The sequence below is a fragment of the Dunckerocampus dactyliophorus genome, chromosome 15 (genome assembly GCF_027744805.1).
Source record: "Dunckerocampus dactyliophorus isolate RoL2022-P2 chromosome 15, RoL_Ddac_1.1, whole genome shotgun sequence".
NCBI lineage: Eukaryota > Metazoa > Chordata > Actinopteri > Syngnathiformes > Syngnathidae > Dunckerocampus > Dunckerocampus dactyliophorus.
In genome coordinates this window covers 11,205,308-11,223,368 of record NC_072833.1, presented here as the reverse complement: position 1 = coordinate 11,223,368, position 18,061 = coordinate 11,205,308, and the positions used below count along the sequence as shown (strand labels likewise).

The 18,061-nt window shown below is 44.4% G+C and overlaps 1 protein-coding gene across 1 annotated transcript in view; it reads left to right on the top strand.

Annotated features, from left to right (window-relative positions):
* efnb3b (ephrin-B3b) overlaps positions 1-15,677 on the top strand; it is a 69,932-nt gene extending 54,255 nt beyond the window's left edge. The window contains exons 3-5 of the mRNA XM_054800403.1: positions 6,530-6,622; positions 12,143-12,202; positions 14,089-15,677. Coding sequence (XP_054656378.1) covers positions 6,530-6,622; positions 12,143-12,202; positions 14,089-14,522 — 587 coding nt within the window. The 3' untranslated portion in view covers positions 14,523-15,677. The remainder of the gene's footprint in view (positions 1-6,529; positions 6,623-12,142; positions 12,203-14,088) is intronic.
* Positions 15,678-18,061: the final 2,384 nt, after the last annotated feature.

Below are 18,061 nucleotides of genomic sequence, written 5' to 3'. Positions count from 1 at the left end.
AATGGAGGACGGATGGCGGAACGCACAAACGCACACAAAGTGAACTCACCGCCCTGCTGGCTCACCTTGGAAAGAAAAGGAAAAGTTCAGTAGTGATGATTTGCGGTGATTTAAAAAGTCATTTAAAATGCATGCAAAATGCATCCCTGGGAAGGTTCACTAGCAGTTAGTACACACACACACACACACACACACACACATTACCCACACTCAAGAATGCCCTCGCTGCCCCGGGATGGGAGCGTTGACCCAGTTGTATGGAACATTGCTTGTGACTGTCCTACATGGCTGCCACTTTAGTGATGTTACATCATGCAGCAAGCCATTGGACTCCACTCTCGCTTTTCGTTTCCCTTCACTGGCACTTTTATTCGCTTTGTTTTTCCCCAATTTGTCTAGGCCAGACTTGAACTAAAGTCATATGTGAGAGTGAAATAAGTCCTGCACCCTCCTATAGACGGCTGTAAGCAGCTTTAACAGTGATTGTGTCTTGATGCACACACTGCAGATTATCAACAGTGAGTGATCTCAGCAACTTATTTAAAAACAACCGTGACCTTTTGCTCTTGTACATGAAACGTCAGCTGTAGCAGAATGCACCACCAAGGATACACGCGCGCACGCACACGCACACACTTTGTTCAAGCTGTGCCATCTCATGAATTGTGACACGGATTTAGTCAAAGGTAAACAACAGCGTGACGGAAAACAGCAGCGTCTGAGCCCTCAGTGCCCCTGAACTAACCATTAACATCGAAGCATGTGTGTTGCTCCTTGCTCCAGCGCTCACTTTTTGGGACGGGAGGACGTCAGCAACTGCTGTGGCGTGGCCCAGTTTGTTCCATGCATGTGGGCGCCGGAGGTTAATAAGATGTGATTCCGAGTGGCGCCCCCCGCCCCGACCCAAAAAAATGTGTCGTGTGCTTTGAGGTAATGGTGTGGACACATGTGACACATCATGTGGGTTCTAACCTGTGATCACGGCGCCAAGATCCACACAAAGGTAACGGACATGAAATTCATTTCAAAATATGTTTGACTTAAACTTGAGCAGAACTCCCATCAGAAATAAATTTTCCACTATGCCTTCATGAGAAATGTTGTTTATTTGCCTTTTAATGATCATGTCAGGAAGTGTGAAGCAGGATTACGCAAAAACTATTGAGTCTATTTCTGATGAAACATCGAGGAGGGGCATGAACCAAGGAAGAACCCATGAAATTTTTGTTGCGGGAAATGTACAGGTCGTAAAATGTATTTGATTTCTCAGCGAAAACGCATTGATCTTTAGAATCAAATCAATTTTGTTTATTAAGTGGAACCTCGGTTTTTGTCATTAATTGGTTCTGGAAGATCAGACGAAAACAGAAACGTACAAAAACCGGGTCAGTTTTACCCCTTGGAAATAGTGTAAATCCAATTAATTCGCTCCAGATATCCAAAAATATTCACAAAAAATACATTTTATAAAGGAATAATTATAGTTTAACAGAAAACAATGAACTATTTATAAATGACGAATCAATGGAACTTATTGTTGATGTGGACTTTCCGTACATTGTGGCAAGATCCAGTTCAATAGTGTTTCTCACCTCCTTTATCAAATTGCTGGCACTCACAACTTTCTTTGGCCCCATGGCGGGTTATTTAGCAGTCACGATCCAAAAAATACATGGACAGTGAGTCAGCAACACGCACGGTGTTTTGTTTGGGCACTTGATTTCGTTCGGTACAAGACAAACAGAGTAGTGCAATACTGTACAAAAACTGAGATGGTATACGAAAACTGAGGAAAAATCTTTGTGAAAATGTTTGACAAAAAACAAATCAAATGAAAACTGGGGTGTACAAAAACCAAGGTTTGACTGTATAGTGCCAATTCGTAACTGAAGTTATCTCAAGCGGCTTTACACATGGACCAGGTCTTGACCATGCTCCTTATACCGTAAAGAAAACTAATTACCTTGTTGTGAGCGAGCACTTGGCAGTGGAGGCAAGCAAAAACTCCCTCAAGTGAAGAAAACCCCAAGAGAATCCAAGCTCTTCTGGGCGGGCGTCTGACCCAGCTGGTTTTGTTGTCACAGAGCGCAAGAGAGTAGATAAGACCGTTTCAAATGTGAATTCGTTGACTCTTTTACTTCATGTGACATACTCCGTCCACAGCTCCAACGCTCAAGCATGCCATTCAGTCGCACATGCAACAAAGGCCCCCAAAACCGGCTGACTTTTTGTCTTTTTTCATGTCATTTGTTGCTGCTTCCCAGTTTGGGGATGAAGTACAACCACAACACAGTCACCAGAGGTCTTTTTTCATTGTTTTCATTTTGTCAGCAACAATAGATGAGAACAAACCTGCTCTCGTCGCTGAAAAACAAGTTTGAGGAAACTTCACGCTGTGTTAGAAGAAGTGGTGCGTTGTGTATTCTGAGGTGGAATGCAAAGTGAAAATAATACTCGACTGGTGTGTGATTTTTTTTTTTCCCCTCCTGCATGTGGAGTCCAAATAGAGCCTGTTCTGTTTCAACTGAAATTCCTTTTCTCCACAAAGTAATGGCTTGTGATGGCTTCATTAATGCTCACAGTCTGGTTATAAAAGCGTCAGCAAATTTCTGAAAAAGGTTTTTAGTCCATTTTCATGGTGGGAGACAGGGTTTTTTTTTATGTTTTTGTAAGAAGGAGGTCAGAGGGGTTGAGGAGTGAGAGAGAGACGAGGTTATACGCTCGTCATCATCTAGATGACAGACATGGTGCACTGGAGAGGGTGCAAAACAAATTTAAACAGGAAGACAACTGTAAATTCTACATGGCTGCACACACACACACACACACACACACACACACACACACACACTTGAGACACTAGCTTGGTTTCGTAGAGGAGGAATGTAAAGGCAAAGCTGCACAGACGGGAATACTTTCCACAGACAGACACTCAAGGAGCGAGCGCACTGTGAACTCATAGCACGCTGTGTGGGGGGGGGGCGCGACATAGGACAGAACAGACCGAACCCTGGGAAAAAAATGACAACATAGAAATGAGACACAGGTGGGAAAACGACGGGTGGTGCCAGAAAGAAGCTAGACGGATGGGGAGCAGAAGGACAGACAAGTAAAGAAACACGTGTGGGACACGCACGGCAGGCATGAGGGAAGATGAGTCTGGTGGAAGGAGGATGGATTAAGAGCGAGACACAGGTGTAGGACATAAACGTAGACAAAAAAGGACACAGGTAGACAAAAGGAAGACTCTTAAGACTTAAGTCATGTCTACCCTTGTGTCCTTGACCTATGTCTGGTCTCTTTTCTACCCTCATGACTTACAACTGTGTTTCTTGTCTACCCTTATGTCCGACACGTGTGACTTGAGTCGTGTAAACCATTGTGTCCTTTGCCTATTTCTTGATTTTTATCCGCCTACCTCAGGGTGTCTAGGACTTTTTGAAGCTGTAGTGGTGGGTTGCATGGGAGGGCGGACTTATAACTTATTCGAGTTTTTTCAACAACTAGCTGAACATGAACCGAGAACAACATTTCAGTTAATTTAATGGCAACGTTTCTGAGACCGAAATGTCGAGCCTCCTTTTGTTACCTGATCTATTTAGTCAAATAGTAGTATGTGACTAGTACAAAAGTACAAAATCTTGTACTATTTGACACAAATCTACATTTAAAATGATGCCTGTCAAGTGTCGCACGTTTGTGGCAAGAGTGGACCAAAATTAAAACACGGGTGAAGGACACAAGGACAGGCAAGAAACAGCACACATAGCAGACAGGAGCAAGACACAGGTATAGGACACACTGGTAAACTGGGGGTAAGACACTGGTATAGAACACAATAGTAGAGACAAAACAGGACACAGGTGTAGGACATAAAGGCAGATAAGCAGGACGGCGGGTCTTTGTGTTGTGTTATTTGCTGTATTTGTTTCCTTATTTGCTCTGTTGCTGTGTGCCTGTGTGCCATGTGTCCCATGCATTATGGATCTGGCTATGTCCTCATCCTGCGATGATGCACATGCGTAAAAGGTTAGTCATCTTTGCAGTCCTTCCCTGGCCTCCTCGTGTGCAGACCTCCACGGCGTGACTGCACTTTTATTCCATTGATTTGGTCCTCACAGAGACATCCTTCCTCTCCTGTGTCCTCTGGCGTGTCACATCCCACCATCAGTGCTCATCATTGTCTCAATTACTCATCGCTCCCTTGTCTCTGCTTTCCCTTCTTATCTCATTGTGAATCACGCCCATGCATGGGCACGTCTTTTCTCCTCCTCCTTAGTTATCCATTACTCTTCTCAAAATGGGGACACCTCAACATCCTCTGAACCTCACAAATACTCCAAGGTTTTCCAGAAGAGACTTCGGTGCACACTGTGTCACTCCATCATCACATGGCATGGTCTCATGTCCCCATCATATCACCAACAGCTTGTCACAGCCAATCACGTCTCCTGGCCTGTCGTCCCGTACACCCTCCGCATGCCCTCCTTGTCTCCTCGCCCACGTTGTCCTCCTCACCTCCCCTGTTATCCATTCGCCTTCCCGCCTTCCTTCCACGTGTCAGAGGACATTAGTCTCGTAACAGCTGAGGGTGAGTGGGCGGGCCCACTGGCCTGTCTCTCTTATCAGTCCACATTCAAATAAAGAGTGTTTTTATGACGCATAATAGCTACAGTATCTGCATCAGGGTAGTACCAACATGCACCCCTACTGGGCTGCATGTGCTATTATTTTTCTAACAAATACACCACATGGTGGCGCTGTTATTAAGCCCTATAAGTCGGATTGACTCGAAATTGACTCAATGCATGCGACAAAACACCCACTATAACTTTAGTGTGGTTAGCCCAATCCCCACCAAATTTGGCACACACCTTTAGGGGACTGACAAGCACGTGTGTCTAAAATTTGATCAAGATTGGCTGAAAAACTCGGCTGCTATTAAGCAAAACGTATTTGCAGGTAGACGGGTGGGACTTAGCAGCAAATTGTTCATCAGTCATTGACCATTTGTGTGTAAAACTTTGAGGAAATGACATGTGTGCTAGCATGTCTTACACTAGCCATAGAGGGCGCCACAGATGTCATTTACTTTCTTATTTGTGCAAGTACGCATCGTGCATTGACCTCCATCTTGTCCTCCTCCTGCTTTCACACTCCACATTATGCAGGGATGGATGGAGAGAAGGAGGAGGTGTTAAGTAAAGCTGTATCTTCTTCACACTTCCCTCTGTCTCTCACTGTGCTTCCTTCCTTCCATCCTTCCTTCCTTCCTTCCTTCCTTCCTTCCTTGCCTCCAGACGGGCTAATCACTTGTGTGAAGAAAAATTAGGAGTCCCGGTGGCTACAACATAGAAAATAAGGAAGGACAGGTGTTTTTTTGGGAAATGAGCTGATGAGTTGTGCATGATTGATTGATGCTGAGGAGGTGCGGTTGTCACTTTGTCTCGTTTGTCCCACGTCTTCTTCTTCTTCTTCTTGCATAAATATATAAATGATAACATTCTTGCCATGTTGCCAAGATGCCCTGAGGCTGCAAGCTGTTTGACGGACAGCAAATGGTGTTATTATAATTATAAGCGTTGGCAAAAGGAGATGCTTTGGACTCTCTTATTCACTTTTTAAAGCATTTTTATTAGATCTGACCATACTTGAAGTTTACATACTCAATTGACCAATGGTAAATTGGTTCCTGGATGTTGTTAACCTTAATCTACTGGATATCAATCTACAAAACGTCCAATTTTGTCCTCCCATTTAACTTAAATAGACAAGAAACAGGACACAGGTATAGCACCTATGTGTGGACAAAAAGCACAGACAAGAAGAAAGACTTAAGGTGCAGGATTCAAGGGTAGACAAGAAGACAGAAGGACACAGGCTTAGAGAGGAAACAAGATAGATTGGTGAGACAAAATTGGGTAAAAATCAAGACACAGGTGTTGGACATAAGAATAGGCAAAAAATACACAGGTGTAGGACATCAAAGAAGACAAAACACAGAGCTGAAGGGTAGACCAGAAGAAAGACAGTTGTTGGACAAGAGTAAAAAGGAGACAAGACTCAGGTAGGTGCCACATAATGGACAAACGTTGTCTATGCTGCTTTCATTTTCTCCCTAGAAAGTATTTTAATGCAAAGCAATTAGATGTTTGAAATCTCACTTTAAGGCAAAATTGCATCCCCTCCTCCTCCTATACTGTGGCGTGAAAGTGGTTCACCGTATGTGAAGCCAGCGGCGGGTGTATGCCAGCGTTATTTTTTTTTTTTCTTTAAGAGGACTTATTGAAGTGCCCGCCGTCCTTTTTTCGTTTGACATTTCAAAGTTTCAAGTCGTGCTTTTAAATTGCAGCTTCTGCAAATGTCACTTGTCGCCTCACTGGAATGGTTGAGGGAAATTTATTGTTTGAAATAGAGAGACGCTGTGCAGTTTGAATGGACGTAGAGTACATAATGCGGCCGTGTATGTGTGTGTGTGTGTGTGTGTGTGCTTAGCTAACTATGTCATTTTGTCTTGCTTTCCCTGCAGCTACGTCAGATGGGACGCGCCAAGGTCTGGACAGCATGAGGGGCGGAGTTTGTGCCACACAGGGCATGAAGGTGGTCCTTAAAGTGGGGCAAAGTGAGTCTTCTTCCTGCTTACTTATTGTGTGACACTTGGGCTGTGCTCTCGTTTGTCATGTTTGGTTTGGTTAAAACAAACTCTGGTGTGTAACAAGTGCGCTCTTTCAAAGTATATTTTAGAATCTTTTTGTGAAATCTGAACCGGTAAACAGAATATAAAAATGAACTCTGCAGTCAACCCAGCAGACGGCATTTGGGTTTGGAATATTTTAGTTCTGTCACATAATATGTCACCAAAGCTTGCAAGTGAACTCTGGTGCATTTCGGTTTACTTGAGCTCAAATGTGAGCACTCCACAGACCGAAGACATGGACCAATGTTAAAATTACAGCAAAAGTCATGAAGAAATGACAAATAGATACAAGAAAATGCATTGGAAGTGCTGTCTCTTGGCTCTGTTCTCTCCCTCAGTGTGTGACAACTCTTTAAAAGTATATTTTAGAAGGTTTTTTTTTTTAATTCTAAGCAGGTAACTAGAGCAGAATATAAAAATAACCTACACAGTCAACTCGGCAGACGGAACTTTATTTTGGAATATTTGCGTTACATCTGGTAATATGTCCTAAAAGCTCTTAAAAAGTATGTTTTAGAAGCTTTTTGTGAAATCTAAGCAGATAAATATAGCAGAATATCAAAGTAACCAATGTAGTCAATCCAGAAGACGGCATTTTGGTTCGGAATATTTCAGTTACGTCACATGATTGTCAACTTTATTGTGCAGTCTTTGGTCCCATGACAAAAATTCTAGTGTGAATGTGAAGTAAAATGCACCAAAGTGAGCTTCAAGTGGCTTTTGAAAAAAACTAACTAAATTTAGTTTTGCTCCCGCTGCCGCATGCATGCTAGTGTATGTTTTTTTTTTTTTTGTAGCGTCGCTGGGAGCACGTCCTGTTCCCAGCCTAATTTGTGGTAATGTTTTGGTGCAAATGCTCTTAAAGTTACATGTTTGACCAGGAAATAGCAAGCTCAAAAGAGGACGGCTTTTTTATGTGGAACAACTGACAGTTTGTGTGGATCTTGTGAATGATTGTGACTGAGCTAGGACTCAGTAATTAAAGTCTACACACGACGGCTTCATTGATTGAAAAACAAAACTTTTTCGTGCATGAAGCTTCTACTTGAGTTGGTAATTTGGCCGCTATATGCAGTCAGATATTGACCAAAGGAGACAAAATGAGTGGCCACTGGCCGCGTTGGACAGGTGACTGCTATACACAGGGTCTATAACATTTAAATTTGCTGAGGGGGATTTTTCAGTGGCTGCTATAGGCAGGTGGCCGTTCCATAAAGGTGGCCGCTAAGACAGGTTTGACTGTATATATATTTTTGTGTGTGTGTGTGTATATATGTCAGTCATTTCTGCATGCTGTCCCTTTAACACTGGTCCATGTCTTTGGTATGTGTAGTGTTCACATTTGAGCTCAAGTGAACCGAACAGCAGGCAGACCAAGATGGGTCTGTGTCGACTTGTTTGGTCTACACCAGGGCTCGAATGTTGGTCTTCACACTTGACCAAACAAACTGTACTAGCAGAACAAATTGAACAACCTTTAAACCGACCCAAATATGAAGCACCCTTATTTGCCTGTTTTTTTTGTGTTTTTTGTCTTTGTGTGCTGTCCACTGCATCTCCCTGCTCTTCTAATCCATCTCTTTTGTCTCTCCTGATATACGGCACACACACTTCCTTTCGTAGTGGGTGGCTCCTCTCAGTGAGCATATTAGAGCTTGTTAAGTGGTGAGAACAGCGCAGAAGTGTAGGATCAGTCAGCTCTAATGAGCCCCGTTGACTCCCCTTGCAGTTCCTTTTAACTACTTCCACTCCTCTTTCTCGTGCACACAACTGTACATTACAGATGACATAAACATTAGCTCACTCGCGCAAAGAAGGGGCTCCGCATAACCACACAGTGACTCCAAATGCTGTTAAAACTCTGGCTTTAGGCTGTGCATAATTTGTTTGCAGCTAATGAGCCTTGCCTTCATTCCCGCAGGCTTTTTTTTGGGGGTTTTGTTCAGGATGTGAAAAAAAAGCTGTTAAAACACTGACCTGCACATTCCTTCACATAATAGCCACCTGTCCTTCACATGACCCCGCCTCTCTCCACCCGACGCTCAGTCGGCGTTATCGGGATTTGTGTATTGTGCTGCCGCTATCAGCCCGTTGCATCAGCAGAGTAGACAGAAATACTTCTCCGGCTCTTTTTAAGGCACCGGCGAATGACAATAGCGCTTCCTGTCACACGGTGACACAACTTAAATAAATAACATATCAATAAACACCTTCCACTCTTGAAATGCAGCCAACATTTTGTTTAAATTCCCCTTTTCCCCTGCCCACTCAAACACCACCGTTGCCGCCGCAGCTCTCCATTTCTTCTCTCCATCTTATCACCACGGCGGCCGAAAGGTCACGTCGATGTTGTTTTTCAACTAAATAAAGCCTTTCTGCAACTCCGCAGACACACACACACGCCTGCCGTCCATGCATTGACTTGTCCTGGCCTATTTCATTGCGCATCTTTTCCAACCTGCTCTCTGTCAACTTCGCTTGCAGCTCATGATCGATCCAGTTGGCTCCACCCCGAACTTGCTGCATCAGTCAGTTAATGTACAGGTGGAGACTATAAGCGTGGAGTAAAGCCTGGTTTGTGTTCCTGTGTTGAGGTGCCAGTGTACGCTATGCCAGCTCGAAAACTTCCCACGTAGCGTGACGTGAACGTCACAAAAAATCAAACCCAGCCTTGTAGGGATACGGATCGGAAGGGTCGCATTATTTCGTGCGTGTCTGTGTCTCGTTGAGAGGGTGTGCGGCCCAGCTTCATGAACGCCTTCTGCTTCAAGTTCTGATCAACATTTGCAATAAAAGTGACAGTTGTAACACATCAAGTAGTTCCCTCTTCAGTGACCTTCTACATCTGTCTGTGCCATTGTACTTGAGCAACAACATCGTTGCTCACTGAATCGACTCACCGCAAATCAACGCCCCTCGCCTTTCGCTGGAGAATTGCATGCCTCGCTCATTTCCAACAAAGAACGTTTAATTCATTTTTTGTTTGAGAATTGTATTTATTACTTGCTAGAACTTTTGCAGTTTCATTTTTAAATCGTTAAAGCACAAAGCTAAGTAGTTTAATGTTGTGCATTTCTTTCCCTTAATGTACCCAAAATGTACCAAACCGTGACTTTAACACCAAGATATGTACCAAATGTCATTGTTTGTAGACAACATCACTGAAAGCCCAAACATAAAAAACAGAGCTTCAGTGTTACGAAACAATGTTAAAACAGAAAACAGAAAGGTAAGACAAGCTTCGTAATCACTTCATAAGTTGACGGTTATATTTGCACTGTCTTGGCCTCTAGTCCACTGAGTTTTAGCGGTAGAGGAATAATACTTGCTGATGAACAGCTATGAGAAGTTTGTCATGGAAGTGTGATTTTATGGAGTTATTATTGACACATGCTGGTCTCTGATTTTTCAGGTTGCAAGGGATGCTCTGCCACCAATCAATATTGGCTGATTTCCGTAAAAAAACGTGATTGGCGTATGCCCATAAACGCCTTTCAAAGCCGATCACAAAAACTGGCGTGCGGCGGCAAATCCTACATGTCTGCTGTGTCACGTAGGGTTGCTAACAAAATGACGCGTCTCGTATTGAGTTTGCCACAGGTTAGGCCAATCGCCAGCGTGTTTGATCCCTTCCTTACCCAACCTACAGTATTTCCGTTCGACTGGTCTTTGTCCATCTTTGTTTACACGCTTTGCCTCGCTGTCACTGGCTGTACTGTCGCTAAAGTTATCCGCCTAGCTTGTCGTCTTCGTCCTCGTGTGGATGAAAGGCTGACCTGAAAACATTTCCGTGTGGATAGCCCCTAAAGGTTGTCAGTCATGAAATAGCCATGGATAGCCATGAAATTTGGAGACCCCTGCAAATTGAAACTAAATGTATTCTGTTTTAAGTAGAGCACGACAGATTTTTATTTAATCAAGGTATTTATTTATATTATTTTATTCTGTTAATTTTGTTATCTTGAGCTAAAAAATAATTATTGAACAGTTCATTTCCCATTTATTCGTATTACTCTAAACCATGCATCAAGTTAAATTCAGGTTTGTGTCAAATAGTACAAAAATCGTTTCACACAAATAAAGGCAATAAAAGCCCAAACGTTAATTTTTTTTATAATTACCTGTTTAAATAGTACAAAAATCGTTTCACACAAATAAAGGCAATAAAAGCCCAAACGTTAATTTTTTTTATAATTACCTGTTTGCCAGGGGCCCTTGAAATTGTCTAATTGAGAGGTATTGCCCCCTAAATTAACTCTCCACTGACCTTCCGGTTCCTTTAGCAACACAAATTCGGCATAACAGTTCCTGTGCCCAGTACGTCCGGCCATCAAAATAAAAGCATGGCAATAAAACATGCACCGTTATGCCACTCAATACATTCACTCCACTCTTCTCACTCCGAAAACTGTCTACTTTGACTTTGCAGCATGTTTTATAATGAATTCTGTTAATGAATTAATTGGCTGCATAAGTAAATACGTGCAAACAGGAACTTGTAACTGGCTGGACAGCGTCTAGTGACAGTCATTGTGTTATATGTTGTTACCGCTTGTTCTCTGTCACTCACTGAGTTGCATTGCAAAATGGTGCAGAATAAATTGTTACGTGTTTATTTTATTTCCAGTTCAGGTTGGATTGTATTTGGTGCGCTGCATGGATTTGCTGTGCGCAATGAAGCACGTGCACAGCTTAGAGCACAGGTCAAAGCCCTGCTCCCCCTGGAACCTGGGTACATCAAGATGTATAGGTGGCTGGTATATGTGTGGAGTAAATCCATAGTCAGCCCTCTCATCTTATCTATTTCCGCTGCTGTCTGCCTGCATGTCCAGATGGCCCAGAGTTCAAGAAAACTCCATTCTCCATCTTATTCATGGGCACCACCACTTGTGTGTATTCGAGTGTGTGTGCGTGTCACATCAGTGCACTTTAATCACCATTACTGAGGGCTAGTGAGGCAGATGGGCTGGTTTAGCGGGCCGCAGATTACAAGCCGTTCTGTGATTGCGGCGAAAACACAACACAACAAACTCTCGTCGTTATCCCGTTCGACCTCACTGGAAACATTTCCGTCCAGTTTGGCTCATCACAGGAGAGTCTGGAGGGCAAAATTCTGGTCTGGCCTGTTCGCGGCTATGTAAACAGCAAGACATCATAGCTAAGACATCTAACATTTTTTGTTCCATGTCTTCATCCTTGCTTATTTGACCAATCATTGGACTGACGTGTGTTTAGCTCAGCCCGTATCAAACCCCTACACTTAATACCTAAACAAAACGGTACAAAAAAAGTACTCTTATGGATTATTTAGTACATATTACACAAAAAAATTGATACCCAACTCTGCTGCTACACATTGAAGCCCAATATAGTAGGAATGAACAGGAAATGAGGTCTTTATCTCTTGGTTAGAACCTAATCCTGACACTGTCCACCCTCTCACAGGTCCATACGGGCTGCCTCCCAAGAAGGAGACAGCGGGACGCTCCACCAACAGGAACTCAGGTAAGCACCAAATGGACATGATCCACAAGATGGATAGAGAAAATAAGCCAAGGCTTGTAGATGAGGGAAGGGGATAAAAAACAACAACAAAAGCAGCAGGGAGGGCGGGTTTCAGGGAGGAGGGGGCGACAGATGGAGGATGTGCAGCGGTGACATCTGCGGATCTCTCTATTTAATTCCATATATTTTCTCTCCATCCTTCTCCCTCGGAGCGAAGTGCCGCGGGCAGTGGATGGCTAATAGCTACATTGGGCGAAGGACAAAAAAGATAGATAGGAAGATGGGCAGGAAGAAGAGAAGGGAGGCAAGGAGCCAGGGCGAGACCAGAGGCAACATTGGAGAGAGTTATTACTGTCATTAGATGCTGCAGCCTGGCTGGGAGAGGGAGTGAGGCTTGGGGAGGGGGCCACATCAGGGGTGTGATGGAGCAGACAGAAGGGTGAGGTGCACGAGGAGGAGTGAGACAAGAGTAATTGCCAAGCAAAGGGGAGCAGGCGAAACAGAATACTTTATATTTGTTTTTCATTATGTTTAACTCAGCCTTTTTTCTGTGGATTTCTGCACTGTGAAATGCAAGACTCGGTTACATCACAGCTTTTTCATCTCATTCTTGTGACTTTGACCTTACATGTTCATTCCCTGGCCATTTCATTATGTGCATTAGTGCCTTTGCAAAGATGTTTAACACTGTTTTTAACAATATAGTAATATGTGAAGCTGCAGATTTTTAACGCAGCTCCCATTGGATTACGCAGGTGTATGTAATGTTGAGTAAAACCCTAATAATTAAGGAGGTTTTGCCACTCTACGGTGGATTTCAGGTCAGCTTAGGATGACCCCTTAGAATCTACACACAAAAAGAGCTCACTCTCTTTTTTTAGCCATGAAAAAAGGAACATAGGTGCATGTGATTGGTTGTTCAAAAAAATATGTGTAGAGGTGATGGAAGAGGGTTTATAATGCAGAGAGCCAGTGAAAGGTGACAGTCATAATGGAGATGGAGAATGAGGGATGACAGTTAATGGAGGGAGGAAGAAAGCCGGAGGAGACAAGCATTAGCGCTTTGCTCGCCCTCAGTCCTGCGCGACGGGGAGCACAACCGTATATGTGTGTGTGTTGCCGGGTGGTGAGCTCAGAGCAAGGTAGGTCATTACTGCTCCAATAAAGCCAAGATGGAGAGAGGAAGCAGGAGCTAAGGGGGGGACGCGTGCCAAGAATAATGTTCTACCAATCAGAGCACGTTATACAGCAGGAACTTGGATTTAGGACTTTAACCAGTTGGCCACATGCAACTTGCACGACCTAGCATCATTCACCTACGACTTCCTGCAGAGAAGGCGGCAAAGGTTTTTGGGCTTCAGGGAGAGACAGGAGGGCGAGCCGTGGTGTGTGTGTGTGTGTGTGTGTGTGTGTGTGTGTGTGTGTGTGTATGGCCAGACGCCCAGTAAAGTGGTTCTGGTCACAAGGCCTGGTGGTAGCGCTAAGGAAACAGTGTTGTTAGGCTGTGTGTTACCTTGATTATACACTGTGGCTTTGCTGGTGCCCCAGTGTCAGGGTGCTGAAAAGCGGTTACTTTGGTAGCCTACTTTGCAAGAATACGACTACTGCACAGCCTTAAGAAACTACAATATTACGTACACCTCAGATCCAAAAGAGAGCTGTTCCAAACTGACAGCTGTTCCTAATATTTTGACCCTCATGCAGCCAAACAAGTCAACGAAAATAAGAAAAACTGACAGGATCTCGTTAGATACTGCAGGTAGACCTAATGTTCTAGTTCATAGCTCTCATGCTCTCGCGGTACTGTAAAGATAGCTCATCAAAAGTTTCTGCGGTGCTGTTGGTTGACTTCACGACCGCTAAAAGTAGCGCTTCATTTTTTCCAGGCGGGAACTCGACCCATTCAAGAGGACCCAACACCTTCGGAGGAGCCGAAGGGGGCGGCGAGAACGGCCCCCTGCAATCGTCCAACATTGCCCTCATTGCCGGCGCGGCGGGAGGCTCCGCCTTTCTCCTGCTGGTCACCGCCGTCATCTGCGTGGTGTGCTATAGGCGACGGCACGCCAAGCACTCGGACACCCACCACCCGCCGCTGTCGCTGTCGTCACTCACCAGCCCCAAGCGGGGTGGCGGGGGCGGCGGCATCTCCAGCTCCAACAATAACGGCTCGGAGCCCAGCGACATCATCATCCCGCTGAGGACGTCGGACTCTGCCTACTGCCCGCATTACGAGAAGGTAAGCGGCGACTACGGACACCCCGTCTACATCGTGCAGGAAATGCCGCCACAGAGCCCGGCCAACATCTACTACAAAGTATGAGAACTGGAGTGCCTCCATCTGCCCATCATCACTCCAGTCCCCGCCCCCTCACGAAAATGGAGCCACAACACGGTCCGCCATCACAACTCATTGTCCATCCACCAGAAACGAACCACGACCAAACCCAATCTCACTTGAGCGGGCCGCCAAGTGTGCGTGGGGGTTCTCCAGCCCTCCAGAACATGGCCGGAACCTCTTTGACCCGTGCTGGATCAAGGAGTCGTTCCCAAAATGCACTTGTAAGTGCACAAATGTGGCTTTTGGACTTGAGGAGAATCAAAAGACAATAGCTTAAAAATACTTAAATAAAAGCCCACTTTGTGCTGAGGAACTCATAGTCGCCATACCTGCCTAGAACCCAGCAGCCCGCCCCTCGGAGCGCCATCAGCCAATCAGAGACGAGCCCCGCCTCTCGCCGCCAACGCTCCTTTAGGAATACTCGGAACACAAGGGGAGGGGGGGCTCGGGGACTCGGCCAATCAAAAAAAGCTGGGTCGGAGGTCAGTCACGTGACCTGGCCTCGATGACACTCAGAATCTTGTATATTTTAATAACGTGTGCGTGTGTGCGCGTGCGTGTATGTGGGTGTGGGTGTGTGCTTTACATGGGTGTGACTGTGCTCTTTAGACTTGTCTTAAAAATACCAAAACACAAAATAGTGAGCGGCTATCAAATGAAAAAAAAAAAAAAGGAAAAAAAGTATTTTTTTTTAATGGCTATCAACACGTATAGATGATATATATAAATATCCAGTAAATAGATGTTTTTCTTTTATTTTCTATTGTTTTGTTATACCCGCTCTCCGCTAAAAAGACGACGCCTCTGTTGCTAGACCTTTTTCTATTTTTCACAACTTACCGTAGTACAATCTGCCTTTTTTAAAATATTAATTTAACCCCAGTTATTGACCTCTTCACCCCCCTGGCCCACCCCCCCGCCCCAGGTGTGTGTATATTTTTATAGCTTCTTGTTCTATGCTGTAGTGTTCAAGTTTAGACATCGTTTGTGGAAGTGTTGAGGTAGAGCCATCTATCTTTTATTTTTATTTTATTTTATTTTTTTTTAATTCCAAATGCTTTTGGAGGGGTGGGTGAGGAAAAAAAAAAGAACTAACAGCGGCGTCTGAATGCAGAAAAAAAGAACTGTGATGATATTGCACACTAAAAAGGAAAGAGGAGGAGGATGGAGGATGAAGGATGTTAAAGAATGGGGTGTATTCCCAAGGAGTTGAAAACATGCATCTCACACACGCACACACACACACACACACACACACACGCACACACACACACACACACACACATACACACACACAGAACCACATCGAATCTCCCCTTGTTGTGTTAGATTATTTGTGCACACACACGCCTGTTAATGACTGCTACACAAACTGCCCCATTGCCTAATAATTGCGTTCATATTACATATATGTGTGTGTGTGTGTGTGTGTGTGTCTGTGTGAGTATGAGTGTGAGTGATGGACAGGTTAACACAACACACAATTCACAAACAGCAGCAGCCTGTTTGTGTGTGTTAGTGCTGCGTTCAAAGGCGCTGTGTGTTCCCATGTGCTTAGCAGTGATAAAAAAAAAAGTTGTTTTGTGTTGCTGAAACATAGCTTACATGTGAACACGCATACAGACGCACACGTTTGCAACATATTGCTGCGTTCACATACGCTTGCCAGTAATGACGTTTTGTGTTGCTCAAACATGTTTGTGGCTAATGTAAACCTGGATGGCAGTGACACACACACACACACACACACACACCCATAACACACGTGCACACTCCGGCATTTTATTTGTGAGATCCTTCCTTCTGTGTGTTTTTGTATCAGTACCTAACATCATCTATTTGTATTAAAATGTGCTTTAATTGTCACGTTCTGCCATGTTGAGGATTTTTGTAGCCTTCTGGATTGTATTAGACAGTAATGAAATTATGAAAAGATGAATTTGTGGTTTAGTGGTTGTGAAAGAGGAGGTGTGGGGGGGGGGTTCTGGTGTTTTTTTCTGTCCGCCGTCTATTTAAACATGCAGAGCGAGGAGCGTGCGCACACACACACACACACACACACACGCCCTCCTGAGCCCTCTTTGACAACTTCTGCAACACTTTGGAGTGCTCCCGTGCAACATGACTGTGCTCAGTCCAAAGCATAGCTGGAACCTGGAGGAAGACAAAAGACGGGAGGGGGGGCAGGTTAATGTATACTGCATACTACATACTGCATACTACCCCCACAGCTTTTAATCCATGTTATGTCATGTTTTCACGTGGATGTTATTTCTCTCACGATTTGTGTTTGACTTTTCAACCACTAATGGACCCATGGAGTGGGGTGGCCTGGTGGCTGTCCCCCCATTGGTTGGTGAATATGTGTGTGTAAATGTGTCTTTTTGTGCCAATACGCCAGAGAGTGGAGGTCTGCAAAATGAGAAGGCTCTCCATTGTGACATTTTTTTATTTGGGACACCACTTTATGTGTGGGAGTGCGTGTGTTTGTGTGTGTGTGTGTGTGTGTGTGTGTCTCCTCACCTTCTCTTCTCCCTCCTTGCCTCCTCATCATGGCGACCACTGCAGTGACACCTCCCTCCCGCGCCCCCAACACACGCCTCTAAAGAGAGGAAAAGATGAGTACATTCCTGCTTTGGAGAAAAAAAACCCCGATTGAATAAAAAAATGTTTAAGCACCACTCTTTTTGGTTGTGATGTGTGATTCATTATTGTGTGGCGTCCTTTGTTCATGTGTGTGCGTGTGTGTGCATGCATGTCAAAGGCCCACGAGTAAGCATGCCTTTTTAGTTTTGGGGCTATAGACTCCTCTCAGCAGGCTGCCTTTCAGTGCCTCTGCTAATAGCATCGCACACACACAAGCTCTCCCACTGCTGTTATCAACAACTTATCAAACCTGGCACCGTTAGTGTTGCCAGGCAACCCATTGACAGGCCTGATTTCATTCTACATTCAAGTCTATACCCCCATTTTTCCCCATTGCTATGGTAACACTTAGCGTCCCTTCCAATGTAGCCAAAGCTGGCCACCATGGTGGGCTTGAGGTTGTCCGGTCGGCCCAGCTGCTGTTGCGCTTTGATCAATGGTGTGAGAGTTGATTATGTGCTGTCACAAACACGCGCACACACGCACAGTCGCTGACCCCCAACTACACAAACACCCACAATTGTGACACACTGGCATCAATCCCAAAGTCGACACAAAAGTACAAGCAAGGTCAGTAAGACAATGTTGAGCATCTTAGGTTACCATGGCAACCAGGTGTTTATGAAAACTAACGTGCATACACACGATTCAAACACAAATTGAGAAGTGGTGTTTACATAAAGAGTGAAAAACAGCATATTTATAATAATAATTGACTGGATTAAATAGCTCCTTTTTGACACTGAGGGCCCATTATTCATTCACTCCACTGGTGTGTGCTAAACTACATCTGCAATGGGGTAGTAAAAAAAAAAACACACCTAACCCCCAATGTAATTTACATTTTTGGCAAATTATAGTGTTTAGTGTCAAAG